We start from the raw sequence: 22,804 nt of genomic DNA on the forward strand, positions 1-22,804 counted from the left end.
GCGGGAAATTCTTTTGCGTCGGAGAGAATGACGGAGTTACCGGGGCCGAGCTCCTTTGATCCACGTTTCCCGTATCTCGGGCTTTCCTCTGATCACCACGCCGCTCGACTGTAACTTGCATTGTCTGTCTTGTTCAGTCTGTATTGTTGTCGCGATGACTCAAATACCTACACCACCGGATTCCCGACCAGGCTCGGAGGCTCCTGAAGCAAAGACGAAGCCCGTAGCCTCGGATCTGGTTCAATCGTTGGATACGCTTCTTGAGCAATATTTGAACCTACTGGACAAGCAGCAGAAACTGCAAACAGGCCTAGCAAAACAGTTGTCCTCGGTATGCTTCTTGGCCATGGTTTACGCGACAGTTGGCTGATATACAGTAGGGATTCTTCGCCCTCGCCCAGGCCAATTTCTCGTGTCCTCCTGGCCGCCGCTATGGGCCTGACTTCTACGACGAGCGCATGAAAGCGACAAGGAAGATGTAATGCTACAGACTCCATTGCATATTATCAGTTATTGACTCGTTGGAATCGACAGCTCAATCAAACCCGAACAAAACATTGCGGACGAATGCACCAACGATTCGGAGAACAAGAGTGCTGCTTCGCTACCCTCTGAATACAAGTTCGCTACCGAGTCCACACCCAGTCCTCCACCGAAAGCAGATATAGATGAGAAGAAAGTTGAGACCTCCGACCCCGTGAAGGGTGTCCAACCCGAAACAGGAGAGACTGTAGCGGACAAACAAACAACACCAGAAACTCCCGAGACTTCCGAGGACGGCAGTCCAACGACCGAGAAGAAGAAGCCGAAGGCCAGCCGCAAGAAGTTCCATTCTGATGATCCACTCCATTGGTATGGAATCCTAGTGCCCCAGTCACTGCGCCGGGCACAGCGCTCTTTCGCAAATGCGATTGACACCGAGGTCCCTGAATTGGCTAGTACGACAATTGAAATGCGGACGCTGGAGGAGCAAATAACGAAGCTGCGGGCCCAGCTGGTACCTGAAGTTTTAGGGGAACGTCATGATCTTGTTCAACGTGGTACCAAATGATCAGCTGAAGCAGAGTTGACGTTAACCGTCACACAGGCCTGTTCCCAAACTGGGCTATTATTTTATCTTACTAGATGTGACCGAATGCATAGTAAAAGCAATCAAAAATTAGAGAGCCAGAAGTGCTCCACCGAAAGACATGTATGCGAACGGTGGATGCCCTCGGTTTCAAGCCCCATTCACGGTTTATATGCCCAATTGTGGTATATGGGGCGATTGATGGAATATTTATAGGGTAGACATAGTGAATGTTCCTGATCTAACACACTAGACATACTCAGATAGTAAGTAGATCCGTCCCGCCAAGCCCAGACCATCGCTAACAATGAACAAAATCCCCGAGCCGCTGGAGCCGATTACACTTCTCCAATCTTCTGGAGCTGTTATATTCCAACGCTGTTTACACCACTTCTCGTTATCTAAGTTAACGTTACAGTATACACCTTGACCATACGTCAGATTCTGATTGTTTACTCAAGTTTCAGGTTGCCCGCTTTGGCCCAGGGGGAGCCCACTCTTAATATGAGACGTAGCGTCCAGGACTAACTCCTGGAACTGACCCCACTGGCGCAACATCCTCGAGATCTGACAGTGTGATTCGTGCATTTGGCCCCATCATTGTCGGCTGATTCGCCTAGAGTCTCATGTTTAGCTCTCCATTTTCCTGAATTTACGGTCCATCAACTGTCGGATGCTTGCTTCTCTGCAAATTCGACTGGTCGTGAGAGCCGACCAGTCGGTCAGCACTGCGTTTATGCAGGATTCTGCTCTGTGATATGGGTATTGATGTGGCTGTTATATTACACGGAGCATGTCTTTAAACATTAGTTGCACCAGCCTCCACCTCGGTTGCAAAACCTTTCCCGTTTAATCTATTCTGGCCCGGGGTCTTAGATAGTGCCGGAGTGTGTCAGGGCCCCCGTCAGGAGATGCCCCCCTCGTTTCTTTTCTTTGGAGGCTCGTTTCTTTTGACTGTGTCTTGTTCTCCCTTTCTCGGGGTAATGGAACGCCAGTTTGCCTTTTGAACGCGGTTTGATACTAGCGATTCAGTTCTCTCGTTTTTATTGGTATGCAGTGGTAAGCCTTGAAAAACACTGGGATAGGTTGATCTGACCTTATTCAACAGAGGCATTGAATGTCCCTTCCTTTCTTTAGCGATTCAAGCTTGATCCTGTGGTTATCAAGTCTTTGGTCGATCATCCTATCCGCATTCTATTAGACACTTGCTTCAAGCTGTCGCCGTTCCTCTCTTTCGCTATTCAAAGCCTCTTTTTCTCTCATTCTTCACTCGATCAGGGTATCGAGCCATTTATCATTCCTTTTCAGTTCTTAATCAGGGGATGAAAACATTCTTTCTACTGAGCCGCAGTTCCAAGTTGCTTGATGTACTGCAAGCCCTAACCTCTCGTCAACAACAACAACAACACACGAGATCCTGCTCAACACTTAACCCAAGACTTGGCATATCAACAAAGTAACCAAATGAGTGCACCAACTTACGGACCGGGTCCTCGTCCGTCCGGGGATCTCGACAGGAAAGGGTCAGTCAAGCACGCCAGACAGTTGCTTGAGGCTGGCGTGCGTCCAGAACGAGCATCGCCATCCAACCAGATGAGACAGTCACCTCTGCCTAGAGACATTTCTCACCGGACACAATGGCCTCTGCCTGACTCAGGCTTACCGCCAAATCCAATCAACCACCATCCAAGGTATTTGCTCCCGCAAGGACCTCCTCCACAAAGACCGCCACATCCAAGTGAGATGCCTTCGCGCCAGAGCCAAATTCCCTCACCGTCAATCTATTCAGAACGGGATGGCCAGGACTCAGAAGCAAGCTCAAACATTACATCACGGCCTCCCCGATCATTTTCACAGCTGCAGCGGCCTCCGCCGTTGCAACCTCGGCGGCCCTTGAAGGCCGAGCCCCCCGTTAGTCCCACTAGTACAGTCGACATGACTCCTCGCATCTCGATTGCCACCGATGACTTGTTCAGACAATCGACCGCCTCCTCGACGGCTTCAATTCCAGATGTGCCACCATTCCCTCCTCCAATCCCACCGCTTGAACCCCATGTTTCCCAAGATCCTTTCCAACGGACAGCAGGTCTGGTCGCACCTCCAAATGCTCGACGACCCCCTCGAGCTCAATCGTCCGTGGCTCCCATTCCGGAGGATATTCCCGATCCCCGTTTCACCAAGGGCTCTTTCGCATCCAGCCGAGCGATCCCGTCTAGTTGGGGCTCTGGCCCTCCGGAATCAGAGATCCTGGGTGCATACCTTGACATAGAATCAGACGATGACGAGCCTCACCCAAGTCCCAAAGAGGAAAATGCAACCCTTGTCCGAAGTGCTAGTCTTGGAAAGCGTGGGAAGCCAACAATGCGCACGATCCTCAAGTCCAATCCTGCGTCTGTTGTTTCTATTCCAGACGCACCACCCACCCCAAACGAGCACTCAAACAAGGCTGCAGTTGTAGGCGCAGCCGCTGGTGTGGGAGCGGGAGCTGCCGCCAACCAAATGCTCTATCCACCAAGCAATCTACGAAAGGCGTCTACATCTACCGCATCGAGTGACTCTTTGAACGGCATTGACCCGGAAAAACCACCCTTTACCCAGCGCGAACAACACAATTCTTCCTACAGTGCTGCTCTACAGAAGGAGATTGAGGTCTTCGGTGGGGATCTGCCTAGAGCTGCACCTACTATGAGCGATAAGAGACCCGGAGGTCGCAAGCCTCCTGCTCTGAACATGGGTGCGTTGCGGGACGCAGAGGCTCGTGGAAGTCTTTCAAGCTTGTCTGATTTGATTCGTCGTGCTACGAAGCTTGCGTCGAACTTGGACCATGGGAGGACTGCCAGCCGGGCTGACTTGGCTGCAGGTGGTGAGGCAGGATTTAAGTCTGCGATGGGTGAGTTTACAATCCTGTCTCTGTGTATGGATATACAATCCGAGAATATTAACGTATGTCTAGGAAATGGTGAAAAGCGCCGCCGCAACTCTGGCTCCCTGTCAGATATGCTCGCGTCCTTCCCTCCACCAGGCCTACAGACTCCCGAAGGCCGTGGATCCTGGCCTATCTTCTTCGGCCGCTCAAACCTGCGTAACGTCGAGCAACTCAATTCCAACGACGACGAGCCAAACGCCCCCAACCGCAAGAAGACCTGCTGCGGAATGTCCCGCAAGGTCTTCGTGATTCTCTGCATCATCATCTTCATCATCGTCATCCTTGCAGTTCTTCTGCCAGTCTTCCTTATCGCCGTCCCTCGCGAAAAGGCGAACAAAGACGCAGCCTGTGCAAACAGAAACCCCTGCAAGAATGGAGGCATTAGTGTCTCGAGTGGCAGCGAATGCTCATGCGTCTGCTCGAATGGCTATACCGGCTCGCAATGCACCGTTGAGAATGACGGTAGCTGTACCACTCACGCCATCCTGAGCGGCGCTTCGACCAAGAATGCAACCATGGGCAGTTCACTCGCGAATTTGTTCGATGAGTCTAAGAAGAAGTTCGATATCACTCTCGACGCCTACACTATCATGGCCCTTTTCAGCATGAACAATATATCATGCAAGACGGAGAATGCGCTAGTTGCTTTCAGTGATGTTCAGACTACCAACAGTACCAGCAACAGCAACAGCCGTCGTTCTCTCGACATGCTAGCAGACTCAATCCCATCCGAAAAGAACCACGCTTCTTCTTCTATCGTGACTTCCGGCCCAACACCCGTCCTCGCATCTCGCGCCGAAGCTACTGTCAACGGTATCTTGTACGACGACGCAGCAACAAGCAAGTCAGCCACCAAACCAGACCATGCACCCGATTCCACGGCCACCGGTACAGCCACCAAGATCAATTTCCAGCCCTCTTCAACCGCCGAGGTGTCTGCTGCCGCATCTACTGCGACTGCGACGGCTGTTCCTTCAGAAGTGGTTGAGTTCTCCCAGGTTGCTGTGCTGTACATTCTGCAGAAGACTGGGTCGCTTCATTCGGCTATGGCCTCTGGGGATCATATCCAGGGATACCTAATTGATTCTTATACGAATGCCACCCATCCTTCGATGAAGGAGGGTGCGTTTACTCTGGACTTTAAGAATTTGACCATCACACTCCCTAACAGTACGGTGACGGCGCAGTGAGAGATGAGGAAGAGGTGGAAAAGTTTGTACATAGGTAGTGAGTAATTGATGTAATATAGTGGTATTGTATGTTATCATTGATTGTAATATGTACTTCTGTACTTCTGTGTACTTCAGTAGATGAGCTGTTCCATGTAGAGATTGCGGCATTTAGGGTTTTAGGTAGAATGCCAAGACGATCCTTACCTGATTGGGACGGGTCAATGTCGTGATTGACAGTGGAGGTTGCGTGCTGCAGCACGTGACCTTGAAGAATGGCGTAAGGCTGGGCTGAGACATTTCTTGTTCGCTCGATGTATAAACTTGTATAGAGACTTTGGGTGACCTGGGATGGAATTGATGCTTTACAGCACACATTATGATGAGGAACACTATCCAGTGGGCCAAGAATATGCCGCCCCCTGAAAATCCAGAAGATCCCCGCCATTTACGAGTACGTACACCATTCCGCCTCGGAGACATCGGAGATATGGAAACCTGTGGTACAGTTAGGAGCAAAGTAGAGCTAGAGGGGATGAAGGGACCACGTGTAGATAGAAAATAGAGGAAGTGAAACCATAGAAATGGATCTTAGTCCCCTGGAACGAACAGTGGAAAAATGAAACCTGCAATTCAAGGAAATGGAAGTTGATAGACACCTGGTTACTTGTTCTGGATGGCGGAATCGGCCAAGCCAAGCCCCCCCATGCTCCACTGTTGACGACTGATGCCATGTCGTGGCCCCTCCGTGAGAATTTCATAAAGTCACTGGCTCTCCCCTTCCTTTCTTTCCACTCCCTTCTGTACATTATCTTCCATTTTCAGGGAGACTTTCAAAAAGTTCTTTTTTATCCTTTCTTACACAATGGCCAACACTCCCCACGGTGGTGTCCTGAAGGATCTCCTCGCCCGCGATGCTCCCCGCCAGGCTGAGCTCGCCACTGAGGCCGAGACCCTGCCCGCTGTTGTGCTTTCCGAGCGCCAGCTGTGTGATCTCGAGCTGATCATGAACGGAGGTTTCTCTCCTCTCGAGGGTAAGTTCAATTGATTATTTGGAACCGCTTGGTGGTGTGGCGGGATTGGATCTGTAATTTTTTTTGGGAGGGGCAATCGCTAACGCCGATCTTCATGCAGGTTTCATGAACCAGGCCGATTATGACGGGTATGTATTATGAGCCATTGGAATGAGACCGGTCATTCTGCACAAAGATTGCATAATGCTGATGATGTGCATATAGCGTCTGTGAGGACAACCGCCTTGCCGATGGCAACGTCTTCTCCATGCCCATCACCCTCGATGCCAGCCAGAAGGTTATCAGCGAGAACAAGCTCCAGGCTGGTTCCCGTATTACCCTGCGTGACTTCCGTGACGACCGCAACTTGGCCATCCTGACCATTGACGACATCTACCGCCCCGACAAGTGAGTTTCGGACCTTTTTGCTTTTCGAGTCTCGGGACTGCATTGGCGATCGTTAGATGCATCCCTGGAACACACCCAGTGCTTTTGCTTTTTCCATATTGAGAGACCAAAAGCATTCGTGGCGTTTTGGTGTCGCAATCCTCGAGCGTTACGCATGTATAAGCCCATTGAGGCTTGTGCTTTTAGTGGGGCTCGCTGACGTGGAATTTCCCCCTGATTAGGGCCAGAGAGGCTAAGCTCGTCTTCGGCGGTGACCCCGAGCACCCTGCCATCAAGTACCTGAACGAGACCGTTGAGGAGTTCTACATTGGTGGAAAGGTCGAGGCTGTCAACAAGCTGAACCACTACGACTATGTCGCTCTCCGCTGTATGTTGGAATTCCGATTGTGACTGGGATTTGGACTAATATAACCTCAGACACTCCCGCGGAGCTGCGCGTCCACTTCGACAAGCTGGGCTGGTCCCGTGTCGTCGCTTTCCAGACCCGTAACCCCATGCACCGTGCTCACCGTGAGCTTACCGTCCGCGCGGCCCGCTCTCGCCAGGCTAACGTCCTGATCCACCCCGTCGTCGGTCTCACCAAGCCCGGTGACATTGACCACTTCACCCGTGTCCGCGCCTACGAGGCTCTCCTCCCCCGTTACCCGAACGGCATGGCCGTTCTGGGTCTGCTCGGTCTGGCTATGCGTATGGGTGGTCCCCGTGAGGCCATCTGGCACGCCATCATCCGTAAGAACCATGGTGCCACCCACTTCATTGTCGGCCGTGACCACGCCGGTCCTGGTTCCAACTCCAAGGGTGAGGACTTCTACGGTCCTTACGATGCCCAGCACGCCGTCGAGAAGTACAAGGACGAGCTCGGCATTGAGGTCGTCGAGTTCCAGATGGTTACATACCTCCCCGACACCGACGAGTACCGTCCCGTTGACCAGGTCCCCGCTGGCGTCAAGACCCTCAACATCTCCGGTACCGAGCTCCGTCGCCGTCTGCGCTCCGGCGCTCACATCCCCGAGTGGTTCTCTTACCCCGAGGTTGTCAAGATCCTGCGCGAGTCCAACCCCCCTCGTGCCGCCCAGGGTTTCACCATCTTCCTTACCGGTCTGTTGAACTCCGGCAAGGACGCCATTGCTCGTGCCCTCCAGGTTACCCTGAACCAGCAGGGTGGCCGCTCTGTGTCCCTGCTGCTGGGTGACACCGTCCGCCACGAGCTCTCCTCCGAGCTTGGCTTCACCCGCGAGGACCGTCACACCAACATCCAGCGCATTGCCTTCGTCGCCACCGAGCTCACCCGCGCCGGTGCCGCCGTCATCGCTGCCCCCATCGCTCCCCACGAAGTCTCCCGCAAGTACGCCCGTGACGCCGTCTCCCAGGCTGGTTCCTTCTTCCTGGTTCACGTCGCTACTCCCCTCGAGCACTGCGAGAAGACCGACAAGCGTGGTATCTACGCCGCCGCTCGCCGTGGCGAGATCAAGGGCTTCACTGGTGTCGATGACCCCTATGAGACTCCCGAGAAGGCTGACCTCGTCGTCGACTTCTCCAAGCAGAGCGTGCGTAGCATCGTCCACGAGATCATTCTCATTCTCGAGAGCCAGGGCTTCCTGGAGCGTCAGTAAACTATTTTCTGATTGGATGGAATTTACTGGAGTAGTTTTTGGTCTCTTGTGCATAGAAATGTGTACTGGTTTTTGGTAGTGGGCTTTATTTGGATTCCCCTGGCTTAGATACTTTGCCAATAGACGTTTGATTTCGGTTTATCGAAGATTTCTTGATTCACACTTTGCTCCAATCGTAGACACTCATCTCGTGTGAAATCCTTGGAAAGTGGCATTGGATTCTCGCCGGTCACTTTAAGGTCGGCAGGTGCAGGTCACGTGCCAAGCAAACAAGACAAACGAGCATATCGGATCCCCAGGTCGTCGAGGCTTCACTACTGCTTTTCAACAATCCAACAATGTTGCCACCTCGCAGCGCTATTGGGCGTATACAGAGCCATATCCGGCCGGTGCTACCACCTCGGACCCCTGGCCCAAACGTCCACCTTCGGCCGTTCACTCAACGCACACGCCTACAACTTCTTTCTCCGGCGCAAGGTCGACCCCAACTACCCTTCCTATCACCGCTTGCGCCAGCCCGACCACTCCCACCTCTATCAATCCACCTTCGTCAACATTTCGGCCGTCTGATCTCAACCGAAAGTCGTGAACACTATAAGCGCCGATTATCGCGCGGTATCAAGGTTGGCTTGTCGTTCTACGCCATTCTCGTCCTTTTCTCCGTCGTCAAGCTCGGCGTTTACCAAGAAGATATTGAACATTCGTGGCCCACGCCGCCGGAATGGTCTTGGAAAAGTCGCTGGTGTTTGCGCTCTGCGCAGGCACAGCAGAACCCTGAACAGATTGGTCAGCTTATGACCAATTGGCCTATGGTTGCTGGATATTTGCGTGAGTTGCTGGAGCGTCTGGAAGATCCTGAGATTGAAGGCAAGGGCATTATCGAGCAGGACGAGGGCGGATTCTTGGTTGAAGGTGTTGGCCGGACTGGGCTTGATGTTTCGGCGAAGAGTGAGCCTTGGCGTCGTGGATATTTCCAGGCGCTCATGGGCGCTGCTAAAGCTGCTGAGAATTTGGATGGATGGTTGACGGATCGCAAGCAGCGTATCTCTGCCCCCGCAGAGTATGTTGTTGGGCCGTCCAACCCTAGGCCGAAGCCTATGCCTGTTGGTCAGAAGAAGGTGCCGCATGAGGAGGACTGCGAGCAGGCTTCTCCGTCTCCGGAGAGTTTCTATATGAAGGTCTTGACGACTAGGGGCTTTGATACAAGGCAGAAACTCGACGCTGCTTTGGCATATGCCGATTGGCTTGATTTCAAGGGTCTCGGCCAGACAGCAGGTGACATGTACACCTGGGCCTTGGACATTGCCGCTGGTGGACTGGAAGGAGACGTCAGCAAGGTTGTGGACATGAAAAACGGAGTTCTGAAGAACAGCAAGGGTGGGGATTTACCATCAGAGAACCTCCTCCGTGTCTCTACAGCTCTTGCAGTCCACAACGCCCGCCAAGGCAACCTCCCAATAGCTCTCTCCCTTTTCACATCAGTCCTTCAAGCCCGCCGCAACCTCCCCATCTCAGAAGACTTCAGCCTCCCCTCCTTCCCATCCCCTCACAAAAATACCAACGACATCTTCACCTCCCTCTTCAAATCAATCAAAAACGTCCTCGTCCCCGTTACCTACCCCGAACCTCTCCCATCAGGCGATAAGCCCCCACAGCGCACAAGCGCTTCTGCCTGCGAAGAAGCAGGTCTAATGACTTACATCGGCGAGATCCTCTACGCCTCCTCAAACAAAGAATTAGGCCTCGCCTGGACTCGGGATGCTGTCGATATGGCCGAGTCCACGATGCTTGACCTTGGAAACTCCGGCAACCGCGATGCCCGCACTCGCTGTGCGCAGTGTGTCAAGGTTGGTCTGGAGAACTGGAAAACTATGGTCTCTTCCCTAGTTGCTCGTTCCCGGAAGGAAGAGCAGGAGAGCAGAGAGCAGGCCAAGAGTGCTTGGTTTGGTGGTGAGCGTCGTGCTCAGGCTAAGACTCTTGATCGCAGACGCTGGGAGGCTGAGGATGCTATTCTTGAGGATCGCATTCGCAGACTCTTCCCGCTCTTGGAGGGTGAGTCTGGGCTGGATACTCTTGCTCCCAATAGTTCCTTGTTCGTTTAATTATTGGGACTGTATACCTGCACATAGGTTTGTGAGGGTCTGGTGTGGAGTTGGAGTTCTTATCTGCTGGTGCTTTCTTTTCTCAAGGCGCTTGCGTTGAGTTTCATGTGTATATACTTTCTACCTAGGCAGTCCTCCAATTGTATAACAGAATGGCGTTTATTGCCCGACATAACTCTCTACTTATACCATTATCTCAGAATGACGATGCAAGCAAGCCCCGATCCCAACGCATCGAACTGATAAGAATCTCCCATAACGTAGACATACATACCTTCGACAGTAACAGTTAGTCCAAATGCCTATATTAAAACGATGATCAAGTCTCAGCCTTGGCATGTCCCAGCAGTTACTGTATACAAGTAAGCTCTGGGGTGGAAGCCCGATATACGTGGAGCGAACAGAAACAAGGCCACGAATTAGATTTCATCACTGATAGCCCATCAACCCATAAAAGACGCCAGATTAGCCTGGATATCAAAGCCACACATACTGCACACCCTGCTGAACTCCACAACCGTCGATCTTCGACGCTGCTGGCCTGGAATTCTTCCTTCCTTTGGAATGATGGATATACGTCAGCATGGAATGTCGGTAGGGTTTGATCTTTTTTCAAGGAATTGAGTGCCATTCACATGTATATAGTCGGATGCCAAGCTGATGGCGTTCGTTATGTTGAGGACATTCGGCGTGGTTCAGTTCAGTCCAACTGGTAGCTCGTTGATATTCATTGATCTTGATACCGGAACCCGAGACGAACGTGCTTAGATCTTCGATATTGTAGACCCAAAGATCACAAGATCGTGTTGATCAGCGATCTGCTCTCACTAACCGTGGGTCATTTGGAGTTACCGTGAGTATAAGACAAACTTGCTAGACTGCATCACAAACTAACATCGATCAGTAGCAAATCTCAAAATGGACGACACACTACCTTTAACTAACAAACCCCGCAAATCCCGGCTACGAGACTTCCTAATGGAAGATATCCGCGAGGACCTCCTCCTCGAATGCGAACTACTACTCCTCTCCTTCGCAACGGGCATCCAAGACGCAGCTGCCTGGCCCGACTACACCTGCTTCGCCTCCAACCAAACAGGAAACACACTCTTCCTCGCAATTGGCGTAGCAGGCCTGACCAACAATGCATACAGTTTCCCCAATATCGGGGTAAGTCTGAGCCACTTCGTGGCAGGCGGTTTCGTTATGGGTCAACTAGGGAATTATATCGGTGTGCGGCGACGACTATGGCTCCTTATCAGTAATTTTATTCAAACCGCTCTTGTCTTCACGGCTGTCGCTATACAGTATTGTTTTCCCATTCGCCGTGACGGTCCCGCTGCTATGGCTGTTATTGCTTGTTTGGCTTTCTCGTCTGGTGGGCAGGTTGCTATGAGTCGGTCGTTGAAGATAACGGAAATTACTACTGCTATGGCGACAGCTGCGTTCATTGATGTGGTTGTTGATCCGTGTTTGGGCAAGTTGAAGAATCGGCTGAGGAATCGAAGGGTTATGTTTCTGATTATGTTGACCGCTGGCTGTTTTGTTGGTGCTTTTGCGAAGCGTGAGGTTAGTTCGACTTTTCCTATTCTCCTTTGCGCCATTGGGAAGGGGCTGGTTAGCGTGGCCTTTTTGTTTAATCGGCCTATGGCTGAGAGGGACTTAGAGAGGCTGAAGGAATAGTATATACCCCCTGTTCGGACATTTTCAGCTGTATATATTTGGGAATATCGGTCTTGCTGAGGTCTTCTATCATGAATTATCGGTACCATTCTAGCTTGGATCACTGTATCACATACAATAACATGAATAATGACGTGTAGTGATCCAAGTGAGTCAAAAAAGAGTATAGAACCGCCTCAGGCAGCAAGCGCCAAGCCCGGCTGATCGACCGATGTGGGGGCTTCCGCCGTACCTCATATTCCAACTTCTTGGGCTTTGTGTTGATTTCTACTTCATTAATACTCACTTTCTTTTCTCTACCTTCTCTTCCACAACTATCTCTGCTCATGTTTGTCACTGGGCCTGTTTCTTTTCATCGGGTTCCCTGACCTTTCGCTTCTTACCTTGGTTGGTCTTCGCCTGTCACATTTCAATCAAGAACTCTCAGGTCCGCGCATTTGACCCTTCGTCATCATGCCACGAAAAGACTTCTTGAGGGATTTCGAGGTGGCTGCCATCCCTGGCACCTTCTCCAGCATAACAGATGTTAAGGCTGGGGAATATGAAGGATCGGTCTCCTTTATGTTCAAATTACCTGGGACAAACCTTGAGCTTGAGTTCCAGGTCATATTATCCGGTTGGTTATGTTATGTGCATTTATTTTTCAAAACATCTTACTGACCCAGTTACAGATTCTCATGATTACCCAAAAGATCACAGCTACCTGATCTTTTCGACGTCTGAAGATTGTCCCAAGGCTGTCACCTCAGCCGTTGAGAACTGTGTCTCTTTCTTCACAGGCTCAACGATCCATGATATGCTGGGTAGCATTGAGAATGTCATTACCGATACCATCGTTGACCCCAATGACACATCCAGTCTGCTAGATGATGGATTGGGTTTCAGCGACGAGGACCTGGTCTCTGAATATGGTGACTCAGACTGGGAAGCTCAAGAAGCCGCCGACTTTCTTCCCGTGGGAATTGAAAATGAGCAGGTAATACGAGAGAAGATCCGCCGGGACTTGCTTGCGGCCAAGAATGCGGGATTCAAGGTGGGACACCTGGGCTCACTACAAGGGGATATCATCGTTTCTGTCTCCTGTCGCATTGCCAAACTGAGAATTTCCGAGGAGGCTATGGATGCATGGAACGTCCGTCCCTCGGAGTACCTGGTATTGCTGATTCGTTATCGGCCAACCTACCTTGATCTCGAAACAATCTTCGAGGCGGCGCGCGAGTCAAAACCTACCTTCGTTCAGATGCACGTTGGGCTTTGCGATTCATACAAACCATCTCTGGAGTATGCTCTGGAGGCCATTGAAAGCACACATGCTCAAACGGCCAAGCACACGAACACCGATTCCCACAATACACTCGCAGGTCACCCTATGAGACCGCTCTTCATCGGAAGATCGATCAACTCGCTTCTCAAAGAACGACTTCTGAAGATAATCGGACTTCGGGTACAGCATGGACTTTCATGGACGGGAGCCGAACTATACTTCCACACCAACCAAGGCAAAATCCTCGTTGACTTTGATACGATTTCAGATGAATATCGTCAGCCGGACAGCTGGGCTACTTCAACGCCAACATTTCTTGCGGCTGATCATATGGTTGAGATGCATCAGAATATGAATGTCCTGTCTTTGCCTCTTCTTGCCATGCAGTTTACCCTGCGTCATTTTGTCAAATGCACAGAGTTTTGCCTTGTCTGCCATTGCAAGACCGGTGATACTTTCGAGGCACTTAAGCCGTATGTTTGCTCAAGTGGTCTGTGCTTGTATCAATACATGGCAATGGACATGGGTCCAGGTCTGGAATATGAGATCTGCTCGCAGCCCTTTGTCGTCGACTTGCTGATCAGCCTGGCATACGCACGAGCTACATCGATGCTTCTTGAAGATTTCCCAACCGGTCTTGCGCTTCGTGTTCCCGCCGAAATGCTTTCGAGAAAGGACCCCAAATCTGGTCCGTTGCTTGTCGGGCGATTGACTGCATCAAAGCTTGATCTTTACACAGACAAACCACCTCAGGTCAAAGAAGGTGATTGGATTGCCATCGTTCGCCCCGAGGCCTCTACTGATAAGGATCTATGGAGGGAAAACTGGCATTGCCGCGTTGACCAAGTCGGCGAATCTTCGAATCATATTCGAATTTCGCTACCAATCGCCCTCGGTCGTCAGATTCAGGCAACAGACCTGATAGATCAGCCGCAAAAGGTGAATTTCGTGATCTATAACACAAACTTTGATGATTTGCCTGCCCCACAAAAGCAAGCTATGATCTCTGTATTGTTGAGCTCGCTTCCAGAAATCGAGGACATGAAGGCGTTTATCGGCGAGTATGGAAAAGAAAGGCTTCTCTCTTCATGGAAAGAAATGATTTCTCCCGCCGCATTGGACCTGTTACGATGGATCGTTGCATCGAATCGATCGTTCATTAGAATGGACAACAAGGAGACTCGTCACCAAGTGCGTGGCATGGAAGACTATGTCCAGTTTCGACTTGTGCAGGGCGCCGCCGACAAGGAGCAGCGATTTGTGGATGCTGTCAATTCCGTGTCCATGAAAACCAAACCCAAGCACCCGACGCTCTTCGCTTGGCATGGGAGCCCTGTGCATAACTGGCACAGTATCCTCCGCGAAGGTCTTCATTTCAAACGAGTGATCAATGGCCGTTCCTGTGGCAATGGAGTCTACATGTCCAATACCTTCCACACTTCGTTGGGATACACCAATCGCCATACATCTGGCACTTGGCCCCAGAACCGAATGGACATCATGACAGTGGTTTCGTTGAACGAAGTTGTCAATTCTCCCAACGACTTCGTGTCTCAAACTCCACACTATGTCGTGCAAAATTTAGACTGGATCCAACCAAGATACCTTTTCGTCAAGCTCATCAGCCCCTCCGAGGGGTCGAAGTCAACATCTAAGCCATCAAACACCAACCAAACTGGAAGCTTCATTTACAAACAGGATCCTCGTTGTCGTGTTCATGGCCCCGATGGAACACTCATCAGGATACCAATCTCGGCACTAAGCGGCCATCGTGGTCGAACTTTTCAAGTTGCGACAGAAAAGCCAAATACGCCTGTGGTTATTGACTTTGCTGCACCACCCAAAAGGCGCAAATTCTTACTCGGACACACTCAAAATCATCCCATTGACGTTGATGGCAACGAGAATAACAATAATAATGACAGTAATGACAATAATGACAATAATGACACCAACGACACCAAAGACAGCTACAACAACGACAACGATGATAATGACAGCATCGAAACCGATATAGAAGATATCACAATCCTTCTCTCAGACGACGAAATGCAAGACACGCCAACAGGAAGCTCACAAGCAAGCTCCACACCCGTTGATCCCAAGACTGATTTCCGACCTGGAACCCTGACGGAGGAAACTTTGTCTCTGCTCAACCCACCACAGTATGCCACCATGCCAGCGACAAAGATGCTCCAGCAGCATCTCAACGCAACCATCAAAGTCCAGGGACAAGTCCCACTCAGCGAACTGGGCTGGTACGTCGACGTCAACCTGATTACAACAGTCTACCAATGGATCGTGGAACTACACACCTTCGACCCAGGGCTCCCACTCGCAAAGGATCTCAAAGCTGCCAACTTGAAAAGCATCGTCCTCGAGCTTCGATTCCCTCCCCAGTTCCCAATGGACCCGCCATTCGTGCGGGTCATCCGTCCTCGCTTCCTTGAATTTGCTGCTGGGGGTGGCGGACACGTTACGGCCGGCGGCGCGATGTGCATGGAGCTTCTCACCCATTCTGGCTGGTTGCCTTCTGCTTCGATTGAGAGTGTCCTGCTGCAGGTTCGCATGGCTCTTACTGCCACTGACCCCAAACCTGCTCGTTTGCTACTTGGGTCTTCCAAGACTGACTATTCGGTTGGCGAAGCAGTGGCTGCTTACACTAGAGCTTGCCGCGCGCATGGATGGAAGGTCTCAAGTGACCTTCAGCGGATTGCTTGGTGATTCCTGACGAGATTCTTCCTTGTGCGCAGATTGATTCTCGTTCGGCATTTGAGGACTTGCTTTACTTTCTTCTTTCTTTTTTTTTTCTTTCTTTTTCTCAGAAACAGATGGTGGCTCGCACTGCAGAACAAAAACCAATGTGGTGGACTGCAACTTGCTTGGTTATTCTCCCGAAAGGCGTTTCTTCTACAGGAAGTAGATATTGCTGATACTCAAGTGATTTCTTCGATCTAAATTATTTGATTAACCATTTGCTTAGTACAGGGGTAATAGAAAACCGCCATTAAGGCTTTCAATTGTCCCCTTGAACAATTCAATATCAAATAATGCAAAGCGCAACAATCCTACAGGCATCCGGTCAAGCTAACAGGGACTGAAGCCACTCGTCGAGCCAGCCATCCATATGACTTGCCAATCACCTTCTGGTACAATCTCTGGTATATTCCGTCCTGTGGGCAGTTGGAGGCGCATTATCTACTTGCTGGGCTAGGTCACATCCGGCAACCCAAGTAGATATTGAATTCCGGATAGATCAATATAAGGAAAGAATCCAAGAGCGGACAAAAGGAATAAGTAGCAGCACGAATGAATGTTAAGAAATACGAAGCGTCGCTTCATTCTGTCAAATGGACCCTCATCTTCCCAAGCATCTGACTGTATTTCACCCCTAGAACAACAGCGAGATAGATTTACACATGATATGCACTCAAAGAAGACAGCCCTCGCACGCAAAAGAGGGTCTGCCAAAAAGTTTCTGAGGTGTTTCTCGATCCTCAATGGCGTCATTTAGGTGGCCTTGTCCTTGTTGTGGTAGTTGACTTCGGAGTTCCAGCTAGAGATAGATCAGTTAGCGGTGCTATTTGTGGGGAGTAAGAATAAAAGAAGTAGGTGTCAAGTCAGCTTGCACTTGTTCGGTGCAGAGCCGACTGTTCTGCAGGGAGATTGATAATGTATGGCGGGGTTGAAACTCACAAGAGGGTCTGTATCGCATATGGATTAGCTTACACCTTTATTGCAAATTCGGGTGAGAACGTACCTTGTCACCGTCACCGAAGGGGAAGTTCTTCACACGGATGTTCTGGTAAGGGTACTCGGTGCGCTCCTCGATAGGAGGCATGTGCTCCCAGTGCTCCCAGTGCTCGTTCCAGAGGTTGTAGGCGTTGAGACCACCGCCGATCAGGCAGGGAATGACAGCGCTGCGGGGCAATTAGTTTCTGTTCTGGTAGTGCGGGCATCAAAGCCATTGGAGACGTACAAGATGGACAGCTTGCGCCAGAGGTCTAAACAATCATTGGGTTAGCGATCGGTATTTTCCGCCGGGAATAACCTGGTGATGGATCAATTGAGTGGGGTACGCACCACTAGTGGAAGCAGCGTGGTGCTTGACGGCAGCTCTCTCGCGGTTGAACTCGTTGTCGACGATCCATGAGGGCTTGGCCTCGGCGCTGTTGAAACGGCGCTGGACAGTCGAGCGGACCGGAGCGGAACGCATCTGCTGCGAAGCACGCTGGGACAGGCGGGCAATGTTGCGCTGAGAGAACATGGTGGGTGGTGCTAAGGGGTTCTTTTGCAGGTGGTGGACCGGAGGTGGTGCGTTGAAGCAAAAGCCGCCTTTAGCGTATCCCCGTGATCTCCCGGCTTATGTAAGTTGACATCACCCCATTTATATCACGTGATAGCTATGTCACGGGATACGTATGCACCGCGATTCGACAGAAGCTGTCGATGCTACGACTTGAGCAGCTTTTTTTGTTGTGGCTATCCACTCACTACTGGACATGCTGCTGTGCTTGTTGGAACACTAGCCTTCAGCATGGGATTCCGTATCACGACGTGGAATGGTGAGCTCCATCTGATTTGTTGACAGGAAGTGGATGAAACATATGCTAATCACACATGCTTAGTCAATGGTATTCGGTATGTTAAGCACCTGTAGGCTGAAGATACAAGGCTCACTACTTGTCAAGAAATCCGTTTTCCTATGAGCCATGGAGAGGGACGCGCACGTTTGAGGTAAGCGTCCATCCCTTTCCTGTTACAGATATGAGTAGCTAATCGAGTCACCCAAGTCCATGTTTGACACCCTGGAATCTGATATTGTCATTCTCCAAGAGACCAAGATCCAACGCAAAGACCTCCGCGATGACATGGTCTTGGTGCCAGGTTGGGACTGCTACTTCAGTCTCCCTCGATTTAAGAAAGGCAAGCTGCTCCTGCTGCGTATTCTATACCGGTTACTGACAGTTTAAAGGGTACTCTGGTGTTGTAATATACACGCGCAATGCCACATGTGCTCCCATACGAGCCGAAGAAGGCATCACTGGTGTTCTCTGCCCGCCGAACTCGTCGGTATCATTCTGCGATCTTCCAAAAGAGCAACAGATTGGTGGATATCCCACCGCTGAGCAACTTTCCCGGGTAGTGGTAGATCCTGAAGAGCCTGATTCAGAAGACGAGCAAGATGACTCCAACCCGGGGCCTGGAGCCAGAATCGATGCATCAACCCTTGACTCCGAAGGCCGTTGTGTTATTCTGGAGTTTCCCGCCTTTGTTCTAATTGGTGTATACTGTCCAGCAAATCGGGACGAAAGTCGAGATACCTTCCGCATGGACTTTCTCAATGCCTTGGATTCTCGGGTCCGCAACCTGACAGCGATGGGAAAACGCGTGATCGTGGCTGGGGATATCAACATTGCAAAACGGGGATTCGATGCAGCACATGGGATGGAAGCTATACGGAAGGGCACAACGTCGGAGGAGGAGTTCATATCTAGCCCTGCTCGGCGTCTTTTCAACCACCTGCTATCTGACGGTGTCGTTATCGGTGAACGCGACAGCGGCAGGGAAGAGCCGGTTCTCTTTGATACCTGCAGGTTGTTCCATCCAGATCGTACTGGGATGTATACGTGTTGGGATCAGAAACTTAATACTCGGCCAGGAAACTATGGTTCAAGGATCGACTATGTGCTTTGCAGCTTGAATATGCAGGACTGGCTCTCAGGATCCAATATCCAGGAAGGTTTGATGGTGAGAGTTCGTTCAATAGCTGGTACAGGGTTGATGGCTGATGATGGATCGCTATTTAGGGATCGGACCACTGCCCTGTCTTCGTCGACTTCAAAGACTCCATACCGCAGCCGGAAGGCCTGGTGAACGTCAAAGACATTCTTAACCCACCGGGAATGTTCAAAAATGGCGAGCGCCAACAGGAATACTCGGTCAAATTTGCATTGCCTGCTTCAGGACGTTTACTGCCAGAGTTTGACGTTAATAAGCGCCGCAGTATCAAGGATATGTTTGCTCGCAAACCGGCCAGTGCTCCAACGAAACCGGTGCACTCGGCCGTGGCATTCACTACAGAATCTGAGGCTCAAACTCCAGAATCACCGGTCGCAACTACAACATCCCAGTCTTGTGGAATTGTTCAAAGCTCTTCTGCGCCCATCAAAACTGACAACCAATCAAATCATACAGCTTCTCGCAAGCGCGCGCAACCTCTTCCAACTCCACTGACGAAACGCAGCAAGTCCTCAGCAACAGCGTCTCCAGGGGCTACAACAGCAGGCCAAAAGTCACTGACGGGGTTCTTCAAACCGAAAGTCATGAACTGCGATGAATCTACTCATTCCTCAATATCAGTCCCTGTCTCGGGGACACCGCTTAACATCCAAACACCTTCCTCGTCAGAAGAGAACCAGACAGCTCCAGACCTCGGATCGCAGCCCACTGAAACACACACATACGACTCATCTACCCAGACACCTAAATCCAGCAAGCTCATGGACAACGATACAGTCATTGACCCAATCGTCAGCAAGGAGGATTGGTCGAAGCTTTTTACTAAAAAGCCCGTCCCACCGTGTGACGGACACCAGGAGCCCTGCATCAGCTTGACAACTAAGAAACCAGGGATGAATCGCGGGCGCTCGTTCTGGATTTGCCCTCGGCCACTGGGTCCTAGTGGAGTAAAGGAGAAAGGCACGCAGTGGCGGTGTCCTACATTTATCTGGGCTAGTGATTGGAACCCGTCTGCTACAACGCTGGAGCAATGATATAAATTTATGTGCCAAATTGAGGGATTCGCTTGGTAACCCATAGCAATATATGAATAGCAATATCTACGATTGCATCTCCGCATTGCACGGTTTCTTCATCTCGTGTCCCCGTAGCTAGCATTAATTGCCTTGTCCATGCAAATGTTTCGCTATTGTATATTCTCGGCAATCCCAAGGGGCTACTTGGAGCCCACTATTACAAGATCGATGGCTGTCTGGGGAGGCTCAGAGCATTTCTCCTGGAAGACATGATCGGGGAAAGTTCTCTGGGAACCTGAAGCTCTGTGGATGCCTTGCTGATGAGGCTTCCGGCCCTTTTTTTTCGGTTTTTGAATGGCCGACTGGGAGATCGTTCTCTATTGTTTCCCATTGAGCGGCTTTTCGCAAACTGTATTTTATCCTCCCTCGTCGTAATTGGTCGCCCAGGAATTGTTCGCTATTCAGCCATCGTAGTGAATGTTTATTTTATTTTCCGATATTCTGATTGGCTTCCTACAAACCATTGTTCGCTAGGGCATGACTCATGATATTTTGCTGCGGAAATTTGGAATCGGAGATACCTCAGGGGAAGTACCTTACCAACATCCTCAAGTTAGATCGGATTGGCTGCCATGTAATCCCAGCCAGATGAGCTGAAACTGGACGAGTTATTCCAAAATTGGCAGCTTCTAGGTAGTGGAGAATAGGTAAATCACCTCGAATCTATTGTGCATGGACCATGTGTTTTAAGCTTAATTGTGGGTGGAGGCGCTAATCCCCGGATCTGCAGTGCCACGTGGAGAACATCCATGTTTTTCTCCTGACTTACCGTCTGCAGTAGCACAAATCGATATCTTATAGGCATACTTGAAATTGATATGTTTGAATATAATAAGTATGTCTTGATAGCCCCTAGTATGATTTATCAAAGCCCTGCAGCCTCGTATCGCTACGGAGACCAGCCCAGCAGCGTAGATGGGAACACATGTACACAGAAGTGTTGGGGGTGTTCGGTTTGGCTGTTGAACAGGTACATGCTGTCCAAGTCACTTTGAATCAGGTTGCTCTCGTAGTTTATCTTACTTATTTTATTTCCCTTTATTGACAAAACAAAGAAATCCCAATTGGGGTGAGGCACTCTGATTGGTGCTGCCTCGCAAACAAAGAAATGCCCATCGCATCGTCCACTTTGGTTATTACTCTGATTCTCTTTCTCTTTTCTTCTTTCCTTTTTACCCCCACCTTCTTCTTTCCTCCCATTCCTACCTCTCGCTTGTTTACATTTTCTTGCTTCTTTGCCAACGTTGATATCTTTCAAGATGGCAGCTCCTAATGTTCCGGCTACTGTCTTGGACCAAGTCACTCCCGCTCAGGCTGTGGAGATCCTTTGGTCTGATGCCATCACTCATCTCAAGTCTACTGATGGCGAAGTCTTTGTTCCTTTCAACATTGTCGAGGCTGTGATCGGCCAGGAGGGCCTTATGGTCATTTCCAAGCGCCTTGCGTAAGTCATTAATTCTTGGAACGTCTTGAGCATGCTACTGACATATAATCATAGGGCCCTTCTGAACAAGCAGGTTCAGATTCTGGCCGACAGCAGCATTGAGTGCTACCGAGTTCACCCCCATGAGTTCACCAAGGACATGATTCCTGAGCAGCTCAAGGTTGGCGGCAAGACCCTGGAGCTTGGCGACCACCAGCGCATCTCCAAGGCCGTTCACCAGGCTGTTGCTGATACCGCTGTCCGCATACCTACTCGCTCGACCAAGATCCCACGTCCCCCCAACTCGTTCATTCTCTATCGTCAGGCCAACCACCACGCTGTGAAGGATGCTAACCCGGCCATTACCAACAACGAAATCTGTGGGTCTTTCATGCTTGAATAACATTATTTTCTCAGCTAATTTCGTTATCAGCCCGCATTCTTGGTGCCCGCTGGAAGAACGAGTCCGATGAAGTCCGTCAGCGTTACATTGTTCTCGCCGATGACTTGAAGAAGCGTCACTCCCTTGCCCACCCTGACTACCAGTACACCCCACGCCGCCCCTCTGAGCGCAAGCGCCGTGCCTCCCGTGCCGTGCCTACTCGGAACAACTTTGTTGAGAATGAGGACGAGAACGAAGATGAGGACGATGTTGTGTTGCACTCTGGCAATCTCGTTGCTGTTGTGAACGAAGATTTTATGGATGTGTTGGGCAACAATGAAATTCTCTATGGCCCAAACGGTGTCGAGCCTCTTCCTGCCTCTTACAACGAGTATGAGCGTCAGCAGCTTGCCAACGATCAGATTTCCGGTACCACCTTTTGTGACATGGACTACACACCAATCCCTTGGTACGAGATGCTCAGTCTTGACAAGGATTCTCAGCAGATGCTCTTCCGGCAGGAAAATTAATTTTGACGTTCACTTTCGGCTTTCGGCTTGACAACATCCAAGATGCACGTCTTACAATTCACTCGCAGATCCTCTCACAGCATCCACCTTGCCGGTCAACCAGCTGTCCATGAGGGTCTCGCATGAATTCAAGGTTACAACGCCGCGCCTTCATTGTCATCCCTGACCAGGTTTCTTGATCCACGGCCATCATTCAACTTCAATCCATTCCATTCTCTCTTGTTTATCCCATTGCGCCATCCTGCGCCAGAGGACAGTCATTGATCAGGGTTTCTCGTGAAGGTTCCAATCAAACAGCCCTGCCTCTCTGCTTTCCGATTCCCCTGTACCACTATCTGCTTTGTGAGCGCTTTTCCGTCTTTCCTTTTTCAGTCATACCATGTCCCTATCGATGATTTGTATCT

General features: G+C 50.5%; 7 protein-coding genes across 7 annotated transcripts; 6 read left to right on the forward strand and 1 right to left on the reverse strand.

The window, feature by feature from the left end:
• Positions 1-154: 154 nt before the first annotated feature.
• PENARI_c006G08876 (uncharacterized protein) lies at positions 155-1,051 on the forward strand (the record flags this gene model as incomplete). Its single annotated transcript, XM_022630506.1, has 3 exons — positions 155-331; positions 381-478; positions 535-1,051. 3 exons carry the CDS (start codon positions 155-157, stop codon positions 1,049-1,051), a joined length of 792 nt encoding a protein of 263 aa, XP_022489853.1.
• A 1,482-nt stretch (positions 1,052-2,533) lies between these two features.
• PENARI_c006G09740 (uncharacterized protein) lies at positions 2,534-5,185 on the forward strand (the record flags this gene model as incomplete). Its single annotated transcript, XM_022630557.1, has 2 exons — positions 2,534-3,959; positions 4,023-5,185. The coding sequence occupies 2 exons, from the start codon at positions 2,534-2,536 to the stop codon at positions 5,183-5,185; spliced, it is 2,589 nt and encodes an 862-aa protein (XP_022489958.1).
• An 844-nt stretch (positions 5,186-6,029) lies between these two features.
• On the forward strand, positions 6,030-8,198 carry sC (sulfate adenylyltransferase; the record flags this gene model as incomplete). The annotated part of the gene is made up of 5 exons (XM_022630440.1): positions 6,030-6,198; positions 6,299-6,326; positions 6,403-6,585; positions 6,807-6,952; positions 7,003-8,198. The coding sequence occupies 5 exons, from the start codon at positions 6,030-6,032 to the stop codon at positions 8,196-8,198; spliced, it is 1,722 nt and encodes a 573-aa protein (XP_022490010.1).
• A 4,238-nt stretch (positions 8,199-12,436) lies between these two features.
• PENARI_c006G05591 (putative ubiquitin conjugating enzyme) lies at positions 12,437-15,971 on the forward strand (the record flags this gene model as incomplete). The annotated part of the gene is made up of 2 exons (XM_022630344.1): positions 12,437-12,599; positions 12,655-15,971. The coding sequence occupies 2 exons, from the start codon at positions 12,437-12,439 to the stop codon at positions 15,969-15,971; spliced, it is 3,480 nt and encodes a 1,159-aa protein (XP_022489728.1).
• Positions 15,972-16,757: 786 nt separating this feature from the next.
• PENARI_c006G04981 (cytochrome c oxidase subunit VIa) lies at positions 16,758-17,514 on the reverse strand (the record flags this gene model as incomplete). Its single annotated transcript, XM_022630324.1, has 5 exons — positions 16,758-16,803; positions 16,944-16,951; positions 17,008-17,167; positions 17,227-17,251; positions 17,331-17,514. 5 exons carry the CDS (start codon positions 17,512-17,514, stop codon positions 16,758-16,760), a joined length of 423 nt encoding a protein of 140 aa, XP_022489602.1.
• Positions 17,515-17,784: 270 nt separating this feature from the next.
• Positions 17,785-20,023, forward strand: PENARI_c006G11022 (DNA-(apurinic or apyrimidinic site) lyase APN2; the record flags this gene model as incomplete). The annotated part of the gene is made up of 6 exons (XM_022630608.1): positions 17,785-17,812; positions 17,876-17,888; positions 17,939-17,984; positions 18,041-18,191; positions 18,223-18,998; positions 19,058-20,023. The coding sequence occupies 6 exons, from the start codon at positions 17,785-17,787 to the stop codon at positions 20,021-20,023; spliced, it is 1,980 nt and encodes a 659-aa protein (XP_022489536.1).
• Positions 20,024-21,324: 1,301 nt separating this feature from the next.
• PENARI_c006G04153 (HMG-box domain-containing protein) lies at positions 21,325-22,400 on the forward strand (the record flags this gene model as incomplete). The annotated part of the gene is made up of 3 exons (XM_022630287.1): positions 21,325-21,509; positions 21,564-21,868; positions 21,922-22,400. The coding sequence occupies 3 exons, from the start codon at positions 21,325-21,327 to the stop codon at positions 22,398-22,400; spliced, it is 969 nt and encodes a 322-aa protein (XP_022489843.1).
• Between the last annotated feature and the right edge of the window lie 404 nt (positions 22,401-22,804).

This window comes from Penicillium arizonense (genome assembly GCF_001773325.1).
Source record: "Penicillium arizonense strain CBS 141311 chromosome Unknown PENARI_contig006, whole genome shotgun sequence".
NCBI classification, from domain to species: Eukaryota; Fungi; Ascomycota; class Eurotiomycetes; order Eurotiales; family Aspergillaceae; genus Penicillium; species Penicillium arizonense.